At 56.7% G+C, this 22,245-nt stretch overlaps 2 protein-coding genes across 2 annotated transcripts; both read left to right on the plus strand.

Annotated features, from left to right (window-relative positions):
* The first annotated feature begins 6,159 nt into the window (after positions 1–6,159).
* PRDM12 (PR/SET domain 12) lies at positions 6,160–13,089 on the plus strand. The gene is made up of 5 exons (XM_010211207.2): positions 6,160–6,373; positions 7,309–7,499; positions 8,375–8,530; positions 12,119–12,230; positions 12,707–13,089. The coding sequence occupies exons 1-5, from the start codon at positions 6,160–6,162 to the stop codon at positions 13,087–13,089; spliced, it is 1,056 nt and encodes a 351-aa protein (XP_010209509.2).
* Positions 13,090–14,813: 1,724 nt separating this feature from the next.
* On the plus strand, positions 14,814–18,958 carry EXOSC2 (exosome component 2). The gene is made up of 9 exons (XM_088525277.1): positions 14,814–14,974; positions 15,055–15,156; positions 15,274–15,319; positions 15,599–15,688; positions 16,026–16,091; positions 16,257–16,325; positions 17,495–17,671; positions 17,801–17,929; positions 18,825–18,958. The coding sequence occupies exons 1-9, from the start codon at positions 14,856–14,858 to the stop codon at positions 18,903–18,905; spliced, it is 879 nt and encodes a 292-aa protein (XP_088381403.1). The 5' UTR covers positions 14,814–14,855; the 3' UTR covers positions 18,906–18,958.
* The last annotated feature ends 3,287 nt before the right edge of the window (positions 18,959–22,245 follow it).

Consider the following 22,245-nt stretch of genomic DNA (forward strand, 5'->3'; position numbering starts at 1 on the left):
GGGGGCACTGCAGGTACCGGCCCCCCCAGCTGATCTCCCCACCCGTGGCCTCATCACTTGAGGAAATCCTATTTCAAGGCCGCTGGAAAGAAGCCTCTGATCTTCGCAGCGGCCGCTCGCGCCCCTTTAATCCCAGCCGGGCCGGGGTGCAGGTGCTGCGGGCCCGGGGATTAGACGGGGCCGTCGCTTTGTGCGAATCGTCGCTGCCGCCGGCCCCGCAGGCTGCCCCGAGCGGCAGGACCCCGCGCTCGCCCGTTCCCAGGGAATGTTGAGCTCCGCTGTCACCGCAGCGGCAGGCGGGGGCCGTCGCGCTGTTGGTTTTGCGGAGATTGGGGGTAACAAAGATTGGGAGCTGCCGGGGGGTTGGGGCTGCCCAAAGAGCCCTCCGAAAACCCCGTGCACCCGGTGAGGGGCGGCCCCAGCGGAAGAGCAGCCCGGGGTGCCCGTTCACGTCTCCCGGCTCTGGAGAGGCTGCGGCGTCGCTTCGAGGCCCGTCTGAGCCGCACGGGGCGGCCTGTCACCTCTGTAGGCTTCTGTGCACCCTGACCCTCTTGCCAAAATAATCCTGGAAATACTGCTACAAAAAAATAAAAAGAAAACGAGAAAGAGAAAAAGAGAAAAAGAAAAAAATAGGAAAGAAGGAAAAAAGTGTGAGGGAGAAAACGAGTGCAGCGGGGAGCACACGCAGCGTCGCTCCTCGGCACCGCGGACCCCTCTGCCGAGTGAACTGGAGGCAGATGACACCCGAAAGCGCCCGCTTGGCGCGGTGCAATCAGCCCGGGGGGCCGCGCGTGCACGAGGCAGCGCTCGCCCATGGGCCGTGGGGGGCAGAGGGGCTGGCGGGGCAGCAGGACGGGGCTGGGACGTCCCCATGGGGGACCCCGTGCCCCACGCCGGGGCAGGAGCGTCCAGGCAGCTCCTCGTCCCCACGCGGTGGCCGTGGGGCGCAGGGAGGGACCCTGGGCACGGCGCGAGCAGCCCCGGCGCAGGTAACATGTGGGCGCATTCCCATAACGGCGCTCGGTGCCCGCGGGGCCGGCGCCTCCTCTCCAGCGCTGCTGTTTGCTTTGCAGCCTCCTTAGCCTCTATTGAGGCTTTTCAGCTCCAGCCCCTTCAGGAGGTTTAAGTAGGTAAAACCTGAGGAAGAGGCTATTTTCCTCTGTCCCTTTTGAGCCCTGCCTTGTGCCCAAAAGGCCCCCTTGTTTCACGCGTGCCAGTCACCTGGCTGGGCCCCCAGCCCCTTTCTCTCCCAGCCTTCCCTTTCTTTCTCCTTTCTCTCTTTTGACTTTTCCAGGAGCCCTCGCTCTCCAAACGAGCTTCAGATTGGATCCAGATTGAGGTCCCTTTGTCTTTCAAGGGTTGTACTAAGCTAATTAAATGTGATCCCAACAAATAAACGCAGATCTCCCCATTACATTCAGGGCTGCCTTTCAGGCAGCACCGGGCGGCCCCTCGCCCCCGCCCGCTGCGCGCAGGGTCCCCCTCATTGAGTCCTGGCCATTGAAAGCACTGCCAGGATTTCTTTTGTGCCGGGGGTCTCCGAGCCCTTTTTCCATCAGAAAAGACCCCCAAACAGCAGCTCGGCCTTTGTGAGTTTGCAAGCAAACGCCAAAGAAAAGCCCCCTGAATGCTTTAATAAATGACACATTTAGCAACTTCGGAGGCGCCTGGCTCCTGCGGCAGCCGCAGGGGTGCAATGATCCCTCCTGCCCCAGCTCCCCTCGCCGCAGCGGGGCTGCCATGATCCCTGCCGCCTCCTCCCCCGGCTCCCGGGGCATTCGCAGCCCGCCGAGGTGCGGGGGATGCGGCCGCAGCACCTGAGGCGGCTCCGCTCCGCGCGCGGGGGGCGCCCGGGGGCGCCGATGGGGTCGGCGCGTCCCGGCCGCGCCGGCCCCGGGCACCGCGACCCCGGGCAGCGGCGGCGCCCGGCGGGGCGCCCGGAGCCGCGGAGATTTTCAGCTCATACCGCGCGCGTCGCTCTGCCCGGCATTAGCGGCGACAAATCCGAAATCACCTTTAATGACTCCCCCTCCACACACAGCCCGCGCCTCCCGGACCGGAGGCTGCGCTGGACTTTTCTCAGCTCTACTAATATCTTTTTAATGACTTTGGGAGGGGGCAGAGCCCAGCTCTGCCCTAGAGCCTGGATTGCTCCAAACAGATGTTGGGGCAGAGGGAGGGGGGATGCTCTTCCCTGCCAGGGACTTTCTTCTAGAGTTCAAACGAGAGGGGAGCTTTCAATCACCGCTAAAAATGTATTTCTCCCTATTGAACAATGGGCTCCTTTCTGCGCCCGGGGGGACTCGGCTGCGATCGCGTTTCTGGTGTCAGAGAGGAGAAACCTGCAGTTTTAGAGCAGGAAAACTCAGCTCTGAGAAGGGCTCTTCCCTGCTCCTGTTATTTCCTCGTCTCACATCCCATCTGGCATATACTTCCCCCCTCACCCCCTCAAAAAATAAAGTAATAATAATGATAATAACAATAATGATGATGATGATGATAATTTATCCAGTTAAGCTTTTTAAGCTTTTCCCAAATGGTGCACCAGAGCTGCCTAGAGATTTTATGTATGTATGTATGTATGTATTTATCTATTTATCTATTTGTGATAAGCCCGGGCTGTTTGCAGCGTTCACCAAACGAATATCAGCTTTAACCGCTCGGGCAGAGGGCCGGGGCCGGGAGCGCCGCTTGGCCCCGCGCTCGCACCGCGGTCGCCGCGTCCGGCCGCGCTCGGCGAGCGCCCGCGGCGGCAGCGCCCGGCCCGGCTCCTTCCCCCGCGCGCCCGTCAGCTGCAGCCCCAAAAGAGTTAAATTTTAAAGCAAATCAAATTCCCATTGGCCACTGTATATTATCTCAGCAGTCTTCATTTGATACCTCTTTAATACAGAAAGGAGCTTTTCAAACCCCTTTTCTCTCTTTTCTCCCCGCCACTCTTTAAGAGCAATAAATGTTCAACTGCAATAACTATAAATCAATCTCAGCTCTGTTCAAATCCTATTCATGCGAAGGGCTGGAAGAGGGGCGAGAGCTCCCCCCTCGCCCCCACCCCCCAAAAAGCAGCTGCTGGGCTCTAATCTCCTTTCTTGCACTGTCATTCACCCTCATTTTTCCTCCATCACCCCATCCCTGCAATCTTTTCTTGTTTTGCTTTTCTTTTCTCTCTTTGCTGCATTATGATCCCATGTCTCCCCTCATCAGACCCCAACCTTGTCCAGATCCTGACCATCCCCTTGTAGGCTGTGAAAGAAAAGAAGAGTCCATGGATGTCAAATTGGTCTCAAAAAGACCATGAAAGATTGATTTGCTCCACTTTTCTTCTGCCTGACATTATTTCTGAGGGTTCTGAATGGGAAACCAGAAAGTCTGGGACTGGAATAAAGATGTTCTCTCTGTAAGGGGGAGACGGGGGGGGAAAAATGCCCATTTACTCCTGGCCCATCAACCCTGCAAAACAGAGCAAAAGAAAAGAGGACTGTGGCTATTCAAAGTCAGACCAATATGTACACCTCCCAACAATATGCCAATATACTGAGGGCTTCTCTATTAACACCCATGAATATTAAAGTGCTCACTAAACGCTCAGAAGGAACTTTGGGAATATACACATGAAAATACAAGCAGCATTGTGCGGGGCTCAGAACAATGGAGCGCCCATAATGGGCCTTCTCTATTAACAGCCATGAATATTAAACTTGTTTCCTCTTAAATGTTAAAAAGGAGGGATAGCTACGATATTAAAAAAAAAAAAAAAAAGAGGAACGAAAGGGGAGGGCGGGGGGGCAAAGGCACCTTCCTCGAACTGGGAAGGAGGTTTGGAAACAGCTGGGGAAATTTAAAACCACTCAAAAAAATGGAGTTTTTTTTTCCCCACCTTTTTCAAGGAACAGGGTGGCAGCGTCTCCCTCCCCAGCCCGCAGCGTGACCCGCACCAGCGCCCGGGCAGCCACGGGGGCTACGGGTGTGTTTTTGTCCCGGGATAACTTAGGGGATTCAGGACGATCCCTTGCTTTCGGTTTCTTAAAGCAGCGTGTGTGTTTTGAAAACCTTCTTCCTATGCGTTATATATAGCGAAGCTAAAATATTCATACACCACGCACGTGATGGGTCTGATACCCAAAGTGCAGAAAGCCAAAATAAACTTATTTTTATGCGTGTTAAAAACAATCCAAAAAGCCCCGATTGGTTATTAACTTCTCTTTCCAGGACGCCGCTGCTTTTCTCTACTCAAAGACCCTCCACAGCCAAAGATTTGGGCTGTCTCCTCACAGCTGCGGATGTTCTTGATTGTGTTAATAGGAATAAGTGACTTCACTTGTGAGACACTTTCCGCAGGCCTGGGCTGCTGAGGGGGAGCAGCCCCCAGCCCTATAAAACCCAGGTTGGGACTAAAGGAGCTCAGGTGGGTGCAGGAGGGAGGGCAGGAGCACCTGGGGGACCCACTTTGGTGTCCCCAAGGCAGCAGCGAGGGGCTGGGTCTCCCTCTGCCCTGCAGGTGAGGGGAGTCTATGGGGGGTCCCCAAAGCCAAGGTTTCCCCTACCCCAGGTTTGGGGCAGTCCCTGGGGGCTGCAGGGTGTCCCTGACCCTCCTGGGCGCTGCTGCCTCCCTAGGGATCTGCCTGGGGGTTGTGCTCCCCAGGGACACGTGGAGGTGGCCTGAGGGCCTTGAGAACTTGGGGGCCTGGTGTTCCACCCCCGCTACCTTAGCCCTTTACAGCCCCTTGTCCCCATGAAAATCAAAAGAACAAGGCGAGGGAGAGGGCTCTAAGCTCCGACACAGCAGGACTGGGTTTAAATCCAGGGAAGATTAACCCCTTCCTGAGCCAGGGACACTGCAGGCCCTGAGGGAGGGGGCCCTGGGGAGTGAGGGGGCAGCCCTGATGCCACCGCTGTGGGGCACGGATGCGGGTCCACAGCAGGTGTGGGGCCTTAGGGACCCCATGGACGCTCAGCAGAGCAGGCAGGGATGGTGACAGGCACCGGGGCTGCCCAGGGGCACCTTTGGGTGCATCAGGAGCATCGTGGTGAGCAGCGGGGTCTGCACTGCAGCGGAGGGGGACCTGGAGGTAGCAGCTCTCCCTGGCACAAAACCTGGCTCTAACCGTTTGTCCTGCGAAAGGCAGCAGGGACGCAGGCTTGGCAGGTGTGGGGGATGCTCCCCGAGGTGTGAGCGCATCCGCAGCGGGAGCCCCCTGCACTGAGGCTCTCCCGGGCTGCGTTTCAAGACCCTCTCCGGGTTTTAGGGCCCCGCGGTGGTTGAACCCGCTCCAGCTGCCCGGACTCCGGCTCCCTCTCCGGCCGCCCCGTAGCAGCCTGGGCTGAGCGCGGAGCCGCCGGGCGGGAGCCGCCCCGACGGGGCCCGGGGGGCTCCGACCGGCCGCGCTGCCCGCGCCGGGGCCGTCGGGGGCGCCGGGAGCCGCGTTCCCCCCGCGCGCGAACCCGTCGGAGCCGCCGGGCCCCCGCGGCCGTCGAGGGGGGGCCGGTTCGGCCCGCCGAGCTCCGGCCCGTTCCACCGGGACCGTGGGAGCCCGAGGGCGGCCGGCAGCGAGGGGTGGCAGCCCCGGGGGCGCCGATTTCGTTGTGATGCTCCGCGGCCCCGGGACGCCGCGTTTCGCCCCCGAAACGAGCGGCGGGACCGGGCGGGCAGTGCGGACCGGGGCAGCCTCGGAGCTTTCGGGGCTCGCTCGGGCCGAACCGGGCCGGGCCGAGCAGAGCCGCCAGGGGCTCCCCGTGGGGAGCGCAGAGGAGCGGGCGGCTCTCCGGGCTCGGTGCCTCTCGGTGGCCCCGGCGGTGAGAGGGACGGTCGCCCGGTTCTGCCTCGCCTCGGGCGGGCTGCGGCGGTGCGGGTTTGTGCGGGTGTTGTGTGTGTGTGTGTGTGTGTGTGTGTGTGTGTGTTCGGGTGTTGTGTGCGCGCCGTGTCCCTCCCTCCAACCACCCCACCCCCGCCGGGGGGAGGGAAGGAGGGGAGGGGGGCTCCGACGGCTCGCCTCGCTCCGGCAGCCCCAGTCTCTCCGCCAACGTCAGGGAGGTCATTAATAACCAATTAGGAGGGTCAATGAAGCTCATATATAGCCGGGCGGGAGCCGCGGAGCCGCACGGAGCCCGGCCCGCCGCCCGCGCCCCGCCGAGCCCGGCCCGCCCGCCCGCCGCCTCGTCCCCATGATGGGCTCGGTGCTGCCCGCCGAAGCCCTGGTGCTCAAGCCCGGCCTGAAGCCGCAGGGGCTCTCGCTGGCCGAGGTCATCACGTCCGACATCCTGCACAGCTTCCTCTACGGCCGCTGGAGGAACGTCCTGGGCGAGCAGCTCTTCGAGGAGAAGAGCAGCCCCAAAACCGCCTTCACGGCCGAGGTCCTGGCGCAGTCCTTCTCCGGAGGTGAGTCCCGCCGTCGCCCCGCGCCCGCTCTCGCCAGGCGTGTAATAGCAGTTGACTGGGCAAGAAGGGCTTTAAATTCATTTAGTTAACTTGGGCTTGACCTGAGAAAGTTCCCACTTAAACCGCGGGCTTAAGAGGGGGCAGAGGCGGGGGCCGGGGCCGCTTCTTTTCTCTGAGACGTCCCCGGTCCTCATCGCGCATTCAGCAGCCCGGGACAATATCTTTTCTCTCGCCCCGGCATCGCCGGGGCGTCCCGGCTCCCTTTTCCCCTTCTCGGATTTCTGTTCCTCTCTTAATTTACCATGAAGGCTAATTCCATTTCCATTCACAATATGTCAACCATCTCATCTCCCCATTTTGTAAGAGGAATTCCTGGGCCCTTTTAAACAAGCCCTCGCACCATTCAGGCACAATGTATCGCTACAGCATTCTTAAAGGACTAATGAATTTAGAATTAGCAATTTCTTTCTAGTTGAGTTTAATGAATGCAGATCACTTTAACAGCATGACAAATTGCTGGATGGGCCGAAATAGACACCATTTAACCCCCTTTCTCAGCCCCGCTCCCTCGCCCAGCCCGGGCTGCTTTTCCCAGGTACCTCCTCAATGCCTTGGAGGGGAACCTTGTAAGACATTGTAGGATCCCAGTTGGGCATTTAAAAGGCTCAGACCTGGGACGGGGCTGGGGCTGCCGCCCGCCACAAAGCAGCGCTTTGTAGGTGCCAACAAGGGGGTCCCGATGGGCTCCTGCCCCCCCCGACACCCCCATTTGCCCCCTTCCCTCCCCATCCCGGCGGAGCGGCCCCAACCTGGAGCTGAGGGAGGCTGGGGGGGACCCTGGTGTCCAGGAGCAGTTGGTGAGGGAGAGGATGAGGTGCAAGGGGGGTAGGAAGCCGGTGGGTCCCTTTTCCAACCCCTCTCCCTGATGCCCACAGAGGTGCAGAAATTGTCCAGCCTGGTGCTGCCGTCGGAAGTGATCATTGCGCAAAGCTCCATCCCCGGGGAAGGGCTGGGCATCTTCTCCAAGACCTGGATCAAGGCTGGCACCGAGATGGGACCTTTCACGGGCCGGGTCATCTCGCCGGAGCACGTGGACCTGTGCAAGAACAACAACCTCATGTGGGAGGTAAAGCCCGACCGCAGCCCCCGGTGCCCCGGGGGGACGGGAGGAACCGGGCGTCAGATCCAGGGTCTTTGTCTTGTGCTTTGTGCGGCGCTGCGCGACTCCCCTCCCTTCCCCGTGCCTCAGTTTCCCCACTTATAAAAAGCAGAACTGGGCTCCTCCAGGGCTGGCTGGTTTGAGGAGACCCTTGGGTCCGCGGAGGAGGTGGCTGTTGCGGCCCGTGGTCCTCGGGGTGACGCTCGCGGTGCAGCCTGCACGGGGATGAGCCCGACACGGCGGCGCTCGCTCCGCGGCTGCGGCACCGCGTCCTGCCCTGCAGCGGTGAAACAGCAGGATGGCATCCCTGGCACCCCGCAGGATGGGAGGAATCGGCTCCCTGTCCCGCTCTGTGCCACCGCCCTGGTGCAGTTCCCCTGACTTATTTTATTTTTAGTTGCCTAATAGAAAGTCGCCTCACCTTTCCTGCTATGCCCCTTCCCGAAGGCACCTTCCGTGCACCTTTCTCCTCCTCTCGTGCTGCTGGTGCCGCTTCTCCCCATGGGGGCTGCAGGATGCTTGGTACCCCCATGGGCGCCGAGCTGTGGCCGGGCTCTGCTGTGCGCAGGGAGCCGGCCCATCCCATGGGAATGAGCGCCAGGGCCACCCGTGAGAGAAGGGAGCCTGTCCCCAGCCCCGGAGCAGCGAGGGTGTTGGCACCTCCGTCCGGAGGCAGCAGCTCTCAGCTCTTCCCGATGCCGTGCTTGATTTGCGGTCCCTCCAGCCGGGGACTTTATCCCAGAGCATCCTCCACCGCCGGCAGCGCAATTCCCCCCGGCGGGGGTGAAGGGGCTCGTTCCGCACCGGCAGCACCGTGACCGACCTCCCGTTCCCCCTCGCAGGTCTTCAACGAGGACGGCACCGTGCGCTACTTCATCGACGCCAGCCAGGAGGACCACCGCAGCTGGATGACCTACATCAAGTGCGCCCGCAACGAGCAGGAGCAGAACCTCGAGGTGGTGCAGATCGGGAACAGCATCTTCTACAAGGCCATCGAGGTAAAGGGCTGGGAAGCAGCTCGGGAGGGGCTGGGATGCGGCCACCCCCTACCCTATGGAGCCTCCTTTGCTCTTCAGCCCTTTGCTGGGGCGCTGGTGGCAGCGGGCGGTCGGCGCGCGGGGACGGCAGGGCTGGCACGGCCCCAGCGCAGAACCGCACCCATGCGGAGAAGGGAGCTCGGCACGGGGAAAAGGCCGTTGCGGGGCCATGGGGAAGCTCTGGAGAGCAGCACAGGGCCCTTCTCCTCTCCAGCCCCTCCTGGGGTGCTGAGCGGGGAGAGAACAGAAACGTTCTGGGGTGTGGAAAGCTCTGGGGTCTGGGCAGGTGCTGGGGTTTGATGGGCTCTGCACAGAGGACCAGGCCTTGTCCAACCCGGGGAGACCCCCTTGCAGCTGGGGACGCCGCGGGGCTCCACACAAAGCAGGCGCCGAGCGAAGCCCGGGCTCAGATCTGCCCGATTTGAGACCAAGAGCAGTCCGGGGTGCAAAACGTTTGTGAGAGGAGGCCGGTGCCCGGGCTGCCGGGGCAGGGGACAGCGCGTTGCCCGCGCGGCCGGGCTGCCGGCTCTGCACCGGGAGCAGCCTCGGGGCGCAGCGGGACCCTGGTGGCACTGGGGGCTCTGGATGAGCATGGAGCACAAGCAGGTGCCGATCCCAGGGACCTGGAGCCTGTGGCACTGGATGCCGCAGGGATGAGTCCTCCATCCTGCAGCTTCCCTGCGGGAGATGTGCCAGGATGGAGCCGGGTGTTGGGAAGTGTCACGCGTGTCTGGGACGTGTGGCCCCAGGCAGGTGACAATGCCAACAGCCCTGTGTAGGTTCCTTATCCTCACCGACACCTTACCGCTTCCTCCTGGGATGAAGGGTAGCCTGGAAAAGGTGAGGAAGGGCCTGGGAGAAGCTTTGGGAAGCAGGGTTTAGGATGAGCCAGGGCAGGTGCTGGCGGAGCAGGGAGGGAGCTGGAGCAGAGGTGACGCTGCTGCGGGTGGAAGGTGGTGGCAGCCGGGGGTCTCGGCACAGCAGCTCCAGTTCAGTGTGTGACCAAGGATGTCCCCTGCTCATCCTGCTGTGCCGGGACTGGCCCTGCTCCGTGTTAGCCCAGCTGCTCCGGCTTGGATGCATGGATGTGTCTGGGAAGGAGCACGGGTGTCCACGCGAACCCGAGGGTGAGGGCAGCTCCGCAGCCCCATCGTGGCCCTGCTGAGAGGGAAGCAGCTGCTCCCAGCTCAGGACCAGCTCATTCCTGCATCGAGCCGCAGCAGGACGGGCTGGGATTGCTGCAGCGGGATGGGAAAGGCAGGCAGGGGCCTATGGAAGCAAGGGGAGACCCGGCCTTTCCGATGCGGTAGAGCTGCGTGTCCAGCCAGGCTTTCCCCATCCCGTTCCATGACCGAGCACTTCTGCGCTGTCCTCCCGGTCCCCTTGAGCTGTGTCCGGGTTGGAGACCCGATGCTCCCATGGCAGTGTGCCAGCTGTGCCCGCGCCTCAACCGCTGCTTCTTACCCTTATATGATGCAAAGAAGTGACAGGATTCCCCCTAACAGGGGCGTAATTAGGAATCCAGCTGTGCTCTCCCACCCCGCGGCCCTGTGCACACGCAGATGGTGGGGCAGGAGAGGCTGGTGCGTGGAGGCCTTGGGCAGGCGCCGCTAATCCGCAGGCTCCGGGTCAGCCGGCCCCGGGGCAGGATCAGCTCCCTCCCCTCTGCACAAACCGGGAAGCTGAAATGTGGGAGCTGCAGCGCGAGCGCTGGGGAAGGTGCTGCTGGGGTGTCCGCTCCCAGGGATATCTGTGCTCCCATTCCCGGGATACTGTGGGTCCCTCCTGGCCGTGCGGCAGGGAAGGGGTTGCTGCTTTCCCTGCAAAAACATGAGGAAGGGAAATATTTGAGCAGAAGAGGCTGGCTCGCAGATGATGCATCAAGGACTGACGCTGCCGTTCCCAGGCACGCAGTGCGTCCGGGCACCCCGCGACGCTGCTCCGCTCGGGTTGCTGGAGCTCGCTGGGGTTCGTGCACCCAGCAAGCAGAAAGAAAAGCAGCAGGAGGATTTTCCTTGCGCGGCTCTGCGCTCGCTGCTCCCCCAGCTCGGAGCTGCGGGGGCACCAATGGGGCATTGCAGAGAGCCGTGAGCTGCCTCCTCGGCCACGTCACCTCCAGGCACCCGCTTCACTAGCCGCAAAGCCGGGACCTGCATCCTCAGCCCCTGCTCTAATGCAGCTCTAATGTGTGGGGCAGGTGCCGCAGCAGGGCCTGGGGACGCTGCTCTGATGCCCGCGCTGCCCCTGCAGCAGCACCCGGCTCCTTGGGCACTGCCACCCGCTGTCACCCTGTTTGTCCCCGCCACCCCAGGCTCCCGCACACCCTGGTGCTTGCAGCATCCTGCCCCTATTGCCCCTGTGGGCAGCTCTGGCGCTGCTGCTCTCGCCCACCCACCACAAAACCAGGTTTATCGGTGTCTTTCACCCTTCGCTGCTGGTGTTTCCCACTGTTTTGCCCATTCCACCTCCTCGGCAGCTCCCGGGACACCGTGCGAGGGCAGCGGGTTCTGGCGCTCGAGCAGGAGCTCCCTGGGCAGTTAAACTGTTTCCGAGCTCTCAGCCCCTGCGGTGCCGCGGGGTGGATGTGCACAGCCCCACGCCTCTTACCTGGGGGTCACTTCTGCAGGGAATTGGATCCTATTGTTTTTAAAAATATTTTTTAAGGTGAGAATGATCCAGGGAAACAGCCCCAGTCTGGGATGGGGGTTGATAGTGGCTACCCCTGCCTTCCGAGGTGCTCAGCAGCCCACATTGGTGCTTATGCAGGCAGAGGCTTCAAAGCACAAAGTCAAATTCCTCCTGCCCTCAGGTGCTTGGGGTTAGCCCTGTTTTAAGTGCTCCCCTGGTCTGTTACAATCTGTTTTATACAAATAGGGCTTTTCCCAGACCCTTGTGTGCATGGAAAGCTGCTCTCCAAAACAGAGGTCCTTCCCCTTTCTGGATTATATTCCTAGCACTGTGGACCTGAAAGAGAAGTTATATACATATATGCGTGTGTGTGTGTGTATATATATATATATATATCTTATAATGAAGTGATGACGTTAGTCTGGGTGAGCACATCCTTTTTCCCGCAGCGGCTGCTCCTTGTAGGATACTCCTAGCTGTGACTCCTGGCCCTTGGCTCCCAGCACCCCAATGGGACAGCAATGAAACAGAAACAACAGGGAAGGAGGCTCCGAGTCGCGTTCCTGTGCCGCGGTTCCCGTGCCGGTCTCCGTCGCTGCCTTCCCGCTTGTCCCTGCGTGTTTGTGCGCGTCACTGTGTCCTCATCTCCCCGAGCAGCAGGGACCCCTTGGCTCCGGGGACGCCGGCTCTGCCCGTGGCTCCGTCCGCAGCGTTGTGACCCGGCGCGGGGGCCATTGCGGGTGCCCTCAGCCACGTGCCGACGCGCTGGGGCTCGGCGGGCGCTTGGGCACCGCGGTGGCTCCCGGATTCCGGCGCACCCGGAGGTGACACGGGGGGACGCAGATCCAGCGGGATGGGGCAAGGAGCACGGGAGCCCTTTGCCACCCTGTGACACCCCCATCTCCGTGTCCTTCTCTCTAGATGATCCCTCCAGACCAGGAGCTGCTCGTGTGGTACGGGAACTCCCACAACACCTTCCTGGGCATCCCGGGGGTGCCCGGGCTGGAGGAGGAGCAGAAGAAGAACAAGCACGGTAGGTGACATGGGAATGAGCGCGGGGGCGGCTTCCCTGCCCTCCTCCCTGGGGCCGGGATGTCCCATGGGACACGTGAGACCCTCCAGCTCCCTGGGGTGAAGGCAGGGACCCTGCAGCAGCAGAGCCCGCCCTGGCCTGTGCTCAGTGAAGCCCCAGGGAGGATTCGTGAATTGAAGCGGCCCTGTGAAATGCCACTGGTTTCCCTGCTTGTTTAATGCCACAATCCCTTTACCACAATCTTTTTTTTTTTCTTTCCTTTTCCCCAAACTGCCCCATTCTTGGAGCCTGGTGTGGTGGGGGAATGCAGGAGGGAGAGCAGAGGCTCCATGGGAGACAAGGAGAGCAATCCCCTTCCCCATGTATAGGGAAAACGTTCAGCCCCATCCCAAAGCCAGCGCTGAGCAGGGATGGGGGCAACCCCGTCGGGAATGCTGGCGCTTGGGAAGCGGGGCCTGACGCTGTCTCGTTCCCAGAGGATTTCCACGCGGTGGAGGCGGGCGCCAGCAGCACGGGCCGCATGCGCTGCGTGATCTGCCACCGCGGCTTCAACTCCCGCAGCAACCTGCGCTCCCACATGCGCATCCACACGCTGGACAAGCCCTTCGTGTGCCGCTTCTGCAACCGCCGCTTCAGCCAGTCCTCCACGCTCCGCAACCACGTGCGCCTGCACACGGGCGAGCGGCCCTACAAGTGCCAGGTGTGCCAGAGCGCCTACTCGCAGCTCGCGGGGCTGCGGGCGCACCAGAAGAGCGCCCGCCACCGGCCCCCCAACGCCTCCCTGCAGGCCCACTCGCCCGCGCTGCCCGTGCCGCATCCCGCCGCGCTGGCCCATCACATCCCCACCATGGTGCTGTGAGCGGCGCCGCGCCGGCCGCCGTGAGCGGCTCCGGGACGGACGCGGCGCCCGGCCGGACGCTCCCCTGGGAACGGCGGAGCGCGCCGGGATGGCGGCGGTGGCAGCGTGGGCGAAGGGATGGCGCTTCCGAGGGCAGGAGGCCGCGGGCGGGTTTGCCGGGGGGGTGCCCCCCAGCTGAGGCACTCCTGGGGGTTTGCAGTTAATTTGATGGAAGGAAAAATTGTTCTTTTCCGTCTCTCCCTCTGCTCTGGCATGAGCCCCGCGGGGACACGCTCCCCGGTCCCCATAGGGGCCATCACCTTTGTGCCCTTGGCAGCTTTGCCCTGGAGTACGGGGCTCTTCCCAAGGGAGAGATGTCCAAGGCCCAGCGTGGCCCCCTTGGGAGCCCCTTGTCCCCATGGGCTGTCCCCAACGGTGACGCACGCAGAGGCCACCGGGACACCCCCTGGAGATGCCCCATCCGCAGGCAGGGGCTGGTGGGGTCCCTTTGCTCCAGCCGGAGCCCGTCGCTCCCTTTCGGAACATTTAAATTTACTTCTACTGCCCTCTGGGGACAGAGAACGTCGGTCCCCGGGCCAGCTCCGTCCCCAAGGACAACTGTAGGCGCCCTCTGGAGTCCTGCCGCCAGCCGGAGGAGGGCTGTGTATCATAAAGCTTAAAAGAAGGTATTCTAATATTAATTATACGTCTAAGGTGTATAAAGTTCTCACAAACTGTGTTTTACTTCCAGAAAGAAAAACTGTCACTTTAACTTTGTATATATTTATGTAAAACATTATTTACAAAACTTTGATATTATATATTATTTGATTGTATATGTACACAGTGTAAATACATTTGTACCTCTCTTGTATTCTAAATAAAAACTACTTGGAACATTTATCATTTGGAAGAGGGGCCGTTTCGGGAGCTTTATTTGGCCCTGTGCCTGGGAAAGGGCAGGTGGGGCCAGAGCAAGCAGGTAGATAGATATTTGATAGATATTTGACATATAAGCCCATAAATAATGGTGGTATTTCAGAAGTGAGGGGCTGCAGACAGAGGTCTTGCTTGAAAGAGGAATTTTTCCCTTGGTCTCAGGCAGGTTAATCAATCCCAAAGGGCCTAACTGGCTACTTTTTCTCTGCTATTTTCCCACCGCTTTATCCGTGTTTTAATGGAATGAATAAGGCGTCCACACAAACGTGTGAGATAGATATATGTATATATAAGAACATATACACATACCCTCCCTGTGCAATGCTGTGCACTGCGGCCTCACCTGCTGGTCATTACACACAGCCCCTTTACTGCATGTCCCACGGGGTTAAATTGCTGGGATAGCACAAATCCAGCCGGGAAAGGCTCTGTTTGGGTTGGTTGGGTTGTTTTTTTAACCCTTAGAATGTGATTTTTGGAAGTGTCTGCAGTCCTTCCCTGCTGCATGCAGGGGAGGCCCGTGGAGGGGCTGCCCTGGGCCCCGCCGCCTGTGGGGCGGACGGGCTCGGTTATGGGGCAGCCCCAGCCCCACCGCCCGCCTTTTCCTTGGGGGAATGTGGGTGGAAAGCAGCTTTCCCTCACTAAACATGGCTCCCTCTCCCTTCAGCTCCCGGCGCGGAGAAGCCCCCGCCTTCTTTTCCCGCCAGCATCCAAGATGGCTACCAAGGAGCCGCTATTGGCGCCGACGGCCCTCACCCAAGATGGCGCCGGCCCGGCTTCAGGCGCGCTCTTGCCAGCGCGCAGCATGGCGGGCGGAAGGCGCGTGCGGAAGGGGGCGCGGCGCCAACATGGCGGCCGTGGCGATGCGGTTGCCCGTGGCGCGCAAGGCGGTTGCGGAGAGCGCGGGCGGCGGGAAGCACCTGGTGGCGCCGGGGGACATCATCACCGCGGACACGGGATACATGAGGTGGGGGCGGCCGCGCCGGCCGGGCCCCTGCGGGGAGCCGCGCGCCGGGCCTGGCCGGTGACTCCCCGCGCTCTCCGCAGGGGCCACGGCACCTACGTGGAGGACGAGAAGCTCGTCGCCTCGGTGGCCGGCGTCGTGGAGAGGGTCAACAAGCTGGTGTACGTCAAGGCACTGAAGACAAGGTGCGAGCGGGGATTCCCACGGTTCTGGCCCAAGGGCTTTCCCAACGTGTCCGTTGGATGTTCCCGACGGTGGTTTCCAGCCACGACGATTCCGTGATTCTGTGATTCTCGCCCCAGGTACAACGGCGAGGTCGGTGACATCGTCGTGGGGCGCATCACCGAGGTAACCCTGCGGGTGGATGGGGCCGCCCTTCCCGGCGAGATGCCCGTTTTTTCCTGGCGCATGATGAAGTGGGAATTGGGGCTCGTGTTGAAAGCCTGGAGAGCGCGTGGCAAGGAGGCTGGAGACATCCCTGCCCGCTCTGGAGCGCTCCTCGTGCTCCTGAAGGCACCTTGGCATTTGTGCCTTTGTGCTTTAGGGCAGCCGAGTGAAGAGCTTTTGTTCATTTTTTTTTTTTTTTTGTCTTCTGAGCGTGTTTCAACAGATTATTTTCGTTTCCAGGTTCAGCAGAAACGATGGAAAGTGGAAACCAACTCCAGGCTAGATTCTGTCTTGCTGCTGTCATCAATGAACTTACCTGGTGGGGAGCTGGTGAGTGCAACTCGTGCAGAATTTGTGCTGCTTCTGCAGCAGAAGCTGCGAGCTGGGCACTGAGAAGCCAGGAGGCCCTGGAGCCCTTCCCCGGGTTCACACTTATGTAGCATTGGTGTTTGCAGGCGGTTTTGTAGTGCTCTGGCATCTCTACTTAACTCTTAATGTTATTTGGACATTAGCACCAGTGATCTAAATATCAGAGCTTTGCTTTTCTCTGTTGCCAAGATTGTTTTGCATGGCATCATAAGAAGGAGATCCCCTTAGTGTGGGAATTGATTTAGGTTTCTCCGTTCTGGGCCACATGTAACTTTTCTCCCGTTTTCTCCGTTTTCAGAGAAGGAGATCAGCAGAAGATGAGCTTGCAATGAGGGACTATTTGCAGGAAGGGGACCTCATCAGCGTATCCTTCCACTGCTCGTGTTCAGAGAGAAGCCCCAAGGAGAATGGGGGAGACCTTAGCTAGCCCGGCTCGTACGGAGAGTCCTCTGCCTTGGGCAGTGAGCAGCCAGCTCCTGTTGGCACTGGGTGGCATCAGGGAGCTTGTTTCCTTAAGTGGCACTGACAGGCAGAAGTGCAGTCTGTGTTTTCTGATGGGGCCGTGTCACTGCACACCCGGAGCCTGAAATATGGGAAGGTAAGTTGCTCAGAAGCACTGAGTCTTGGCCTAATTCTGCTCCAGCTGACTCGGATGGGAATGTCTGTGCTGGTGCTGAGTATTATTTAGATTTCCAAACCTGCAGCTGGTTGAAGTTTGAAGCAGATCAGAGTTCTTTCTGTGATGGGCCCCCCTTGCTGAAAGAAATGGGGTGTGAGAAGGGCGAGGGGAGAGCGAAGATCCCTTTGCAGAGAGCTCTCATGGGCTCTGTGTTAGCCTTCATCAGCTCCTGCTAGCTCGGTGGTCCTGCAGTAGAAGCTCAGGGCCTCCCTAAACACAGGACAAGTCAGCAGAATTTCTTTGGCTTTGTATCAGCTTAGCAGCAGGATTGGGCCTTTTGAGATCTTTTTTTTTCTTTATGGAAAAAAGCTCTGGAATAGAGCAGGATATTGTTAGAATCTGTTCTGAGAGGTAGGGAAGGATCTTAGCTCCCACACAGGAAAACAGATCAGAGTTCTCTGTGCAAAGGGAATGCCCTTGAGTTGTCCTTTGCATCACAGATATCCCTGTCCACAACTGCAGGCTGCGAGTCCTGTTTCCCTCACTAGCCCTTTGGGCAGTGAACCCTGCAGAGAAGAGAGCTTCTGGCTCAAACTTGCTAACTCCTTTCCTGCAGGCCATTGCCCTTGTAACTTGTTTCTCTCCCCAGGGCTCTATTTTAGGCTTTATACGGTTGGCATTTATCTCTGGTTTTGCGCATTGTAATAAGCCAAGGGGCCACTGGAGCGTAGGCTGCAGTTTGGGATTACCAGACCAAAGGTATTAGCATTTAAAAGATGAAAGCGAAGTGTGCTTATTGCACAAAGGGTGAAGGACAGCTATTGGATTAGAAGGGAAAGTGTTCTGCTAAATTGGGCTTCTCGCTCTTCATTTTTTCTGCAGGGATGGTTGATGTGTACTTACGATCAAGATATTATTAACATTTGTGCTAAGAATGTAGAGCATTCTTCAGCTTCAAAGGGCTACGCAGGCATTAGTTAATCTTCCCAGCACTCCCAGAGGCCGGCGGGTTTTATAGTTGCTATTTCACAGGAAAGAGTGTTAAAGCTGGCTGGTTCATAGACCAAGAATGGAGGGCATGTCAGTGTCCCGACGTATCTGTGGTGGGTCGTATCTCACGCTGGTGACTCTGGTGGTCTGCATTTCAGCTTGGCCAAGGTGTGCTTGTTCAGGTCTCCCCCTCGCTCGTGAAGCGCCAGAAGACTCATTTCCATGACTTGCCCTGTGGTGCCTCTGTGATCCTGGGCAACAACGGCTTCATCTGGATCTACCCAACGCCAGAGCAGAAAGATGAAGAGGCTGGGGGCTTCACCACCAACCTGGAGGTGAGGGGACAGGGAGTGTGACCAACCCCCCCTTGATTTGCTAGTCTGACACAGTCCCAAGGGGCTTTGTTATAATAAATATATATTGTTTCACTGTGTATTCATCTCTTTTCCTCTGTTGTTCCTCAGCCTGTCCCCTTGTCTGACCGGGAGGTGATCTCACGGCTCCGGAACTGCATCGTGGCTCTGGTTACTCAGAAGTTGATGCTCTTTGACACCAGCATCCTGTATTGCTATGAAGCATCCCTTCCCCATCAGGTACAAAAGCCAGTGTTTACTTTATTCCATGCTGTGGGGAGGGGTTGGAAAAGCCACATTGGCTGCTGACAAAGTCAGTAAGTGGTATGCTGGGGCTTCCTTCCTTTTCCAAACAAGAGATCCAGTTTTAAGTGATAACATGAGCTTTTTCTCTTTTCATGACATAGACTGCACTGTAAAGGTTCAGGGATAGGCTGAAGAGTTCAGCCTCTGTCAAAGTCCATTTTTTTTTCTGTGTAGAAGTTGTTCCATCTTTGCATGCAGCTCTGAGGTTTCCCTGTCTGGGTGGGATAATTGACTCTGTGTGGTCCCTGTGAAAACAGTGTTAAATTTGGGCTTCTATGAAAGTAAGATGCAATTGGAACAAATGGAAAAGCAAGTGCGTTGTACAGAGCCCAGTCTCCCCTATATATCCACATCCTGCATTGCTGGAAGGCTTCTTAAGTTTGATGTCTTCCTGATCAAGTGATTTGTTAGGTTCTGCCAGCATGTTCACTGGTAGTTCTCCTTCCCTAAACAGATAAGATTGAATTAGTGTGTTCTGCTTTCAGCTGCAGTGGCAGCCTACTCAGCTAGATGAGATGTTCTTTTGAACTATACTTCCATCTAAGTCATCTTTCCCCTTCCCAAACACTCATATATGTCATTCAGCGAGAGTTAGGATATGACATAGATTTAGCTTCTCCTTTGATATCTTATGGTCTCTGTAAGATTGCCAGCCAGGAGGAAGTTAACGTTGTCTTGGAGCCTCTGCCATGATAGTCTCGTTTGCCCACAGCCCTCTGAAGGTATCTCACTTGCCACACGTTGCTGTGTGCCAAGGGCCCTTGTTCTCATGGTGAACAAAGGTGGCAGTCCCTCTTTAGTCCTAATATTACTCTTCTTTCTGCTGCAGATCAAAGACATTCTCAAACCAGAGGTGATGGAGGAGATCGTGCTGGAGACTCGACAGAGGTTGCTGGATCTGGAGGGATAGGACAGAAGTGGTCATTTGAAGTCCCACTATGGCAGCTTTTAATTCCCAGTATTTTTTTTCAGTATTCCAGTCCCCAGCATTCATTCCAGAACTTGGAAAACACCCAATTTTCTCATTTTAATTACTAGAATATCTCCTAAGCCTGTTTTGTAAGGTTAGTACTTCAGTACACTAGCCGTTTAGTGCAGCAGCCACTTGACCTTTGTAACCTTTGTGAAGATGCAGGGGTAACTGGACATATCTAACTGTGCTAGTTGCTGTGTCTAGTGCCTCTGAATTTGGTGCAGAATGATAAGAGAGATGGGATGAATTTTGTTTTCCTCTCCACAAAGGCTTTCTAAATGGTTTTGGTTTTTCCTTACTGTTAGAGATCTATCAGTCTGTGACTCCAGCTGAGACCTCTTTGTCTTATGAGGGGAGGATTCTAAAACTTTTAGAGTGTCCTTGCGTATCTCAAAGTTATGGGAATGGTTTTATCATGATGTGGCTGCCCACATGAATCAGGTAGCTGTTTTGATGGGTGAGCGATGTCCTCTCAGTCCCTCTAGGCACTGTCTGCATCCTGCTGGCTACTTTTATATACCTGACACAGTAAGCTCCTCCTCTGAGGGGGCTTCAGTATTGTTTTCTATTAAATATTTTACATTTCAATAAATTTTTTGAAAGAGAAATTAGCCCTTCAGGAGTGTGCATATTGGCTTGTCTTTCTGCAGAATGAATTGTGTCTAGCTCAAGAGCTGCAGTTGGCTCAAACTTTCGTGTGCCAGCACACTCAAAGTGGTTGCTGTCTTAGTGTGTCTCCTTCAACAATTGCTCTTCATTCCGTTCAAGCAGAGCTTTGCCTTCTTCTCCAGCATACGCTTCGTGAAGAGTTGTTCTTCTAAGGTAGATTGCCTGGCAGTGACTCATGCTCAGCATCACTTTGCTGCAAAATCCCATGGAGTGGTGAGTCATGCAGCTGTGTCTGGGGAAAGTGGGGAGCTCAGCAGGACCTGGCAGAGATGCCCAGGGCAATGGTTAGAGCTGGGCATGTTGAGTTAGGTGCTGGCAGTCAGTCAATCTCTTCCCTGTACAGAATGGATGTGGTGATTTTGTCTGAATGTCCTCTCATATCTTTGATGCTGCGTTAGAATTGTTTATATTATGTGCATATTATTTGTTAGAGCTGTTTGCAGCACAGGCTGCATCTGTTAAAAAGGCCAAAAAAGCAAAAAATCGCACCTAATTGGCACTGAATCTCATTTTAACATAGGAAATTCTCATGCTTGCCCCAGGCAAAAAGAAAAATCCTTTGCTCAGTCTTGTCTTGGGAACTAGAAATATCCTCTAGTTGCTTCTCATCCAGTTTGGGCTGCTCTGACTTGGCCCAGAGTAGGCACTAGGTGGCAGCTTCTGATCGTGTTTGTAATATTAATCTTTCCCTGCAGCTCTGCCCTGTTGCTGTGCCAGAAAGCCAGGGCTGGATGTTTGCCACCAGTGCTGCTGCCCAAATACTAGAGCATTATGGAGCTCAGTGGCTAAGGACAAGCAAGGACATGGGCAACCTATTCTGATATTGCACAGCTGGGACTTCTGACTGTACTGCCTCTGTAAAACGGTACTTACTTACTGAGGATGTCTCTGGAAAGCTCCGTGCATGAGCCTGGAATTGTTATTTTGAGTTCTGTAAGGATTTCCTGATAAATATTTCAACAACCACTTCCTCAAGGTGACTTGGGAAGCTCAAAGACTGAAGCTTGATGGTGATGCTTGCAGGTATTTGCCTGAGGCTGGTACTAGCATATGCACATCTGCATGGATAGGAAGAGCACAAAGAGGCTAAAAGCTTTAGCATTGTCGGTTTCTTCTAATTAAAAAGTACTTTTTTTTCTTTTTTCCAGTCTAACTGCTAGAGTTTAGACTGTTGGTTATGACAGCATGCTGAAGGAAACATTCTCTGCATCAAGTGTGCATCCTCAGAGCTGGAGGCTGGACAGAGCCAGGTTCTGATAAAAGGGATGCCAGGAAAGGGGTGCTGGTGCATCTACAGCTCCTGCTTTTTGCAATACCTGATACTTTTGTTCACAGTCTAAAAGCAAGGGCATTAGCAGGTACAATTTGATTGTTGGTCATTTCTAAGTCATGGAAGAGCAGGTCCTGGCACTTTTCTCCCTGGCCGCGAGGGGTCATTGCTGTTCTTTCCAAGTCCAGCCAGCACTGTGCCAAGCCCAGACCTACATTCTGAAATCAGGCTTCAGCGAAGACATCGCTGGGTGTTCTTACAAGCCCATCAGCAGAGCTTTTCGAGACAGCAAGTAATAACAGATAGGAGAGAAGAACTTGCGTGGGAAGGGAGAAGCTTTCCGAGCAGTTTCAAGGGTGTCAAGGAGAGGTACCTGTCCAGCTGCCATTTGCTCTTGATTAAATCCTTGTGGCTTTTCTCTCTCTGACAAGTGTTGAGGATCACCAGTTCTCATCCCCCGCAAAGGCAATTAGATGTGCTGCGGGGGCTCATAGTGGCCATCCAGAGAGGCTGAAGTGTCACTGTTAAGTCCTGTCCCACAGAATAGCAAATGGTTTTTGCCCAGGACCCACCAGAGCTGAGTGAGGGGTCAGGCTGGCAGAGGGGCTTGGCAAGCAAGATAGACCCTGGCCTGTCAGGTGTGTGGATGAGCCTGGGGTCCTTATTCTGTAGGCAAGTCCACAGAGGAGGGTGAGCAGACTGTATAAAGACTGCTTTTGACACGGGGAGTATTCCAGATGTAAAGGAGACTCTAGTAAAATTAAGTCCTCTTAAATTCTTGAACTGATCTTTGGGATTTTTCTAGGCAACTTCCAAGCAGGAAGGGTGAAGAGGAAGAATCTATGGTTTATGTGGCTTAAGAACAAGATCATAGCCCAAAGAGAGGAATTGGAGGGTGGGAAAATCTAATAAATGGTGGTTTTTATTTGAGGACCTGAAGTATGCACTGGGGCACTAAAACTGCTCAGACCAGCCTGATTTCCCTTGTCACCACCATCCAATGGCACAAAACCTGCTTGCAAGCTGCTGTAGCACCTGCCTGTTCTGCCTGCTCCAAGATTAGAATGCGGCATCGTTGGGTTGGTGTTGACTTCAAAGTGGAGCTAGTTCTTTAACTTGTGGCTGCTTCCTACAGAAAAGAGAGCATAAATTCACTGTCTGTAGGAATAATTTTACTTGCTTATTGCTGCCAGTGCTTGACTCATGCACTAATACGAAGAATGACAAACCCTCCCTTTATCCACAGTAATAACCACTGGGGTTTTAAACTTGTGCTAATGGATTGTCAATCCAATTACTGCTGCTTATTATGTTATTTCTGTATCATTCACATCCAAT

The sequence above is a fragment of the Tinamus guttatus genome, unplaced genomic scaffold, assembly GCF_059628265.1.
Source record: "Tinamus guttatus ecotype Peru unplaced genomic scaffold, ASM5962826v1 Tinamus_guttatus_pri_ptg000226l, whole genome shotgun sequence".
NCBI lineage: Eukaryota > Metazoa > Chordata > Aves > Tinamiformes > Tinamidae > Tinamus > Tinamus guttatus.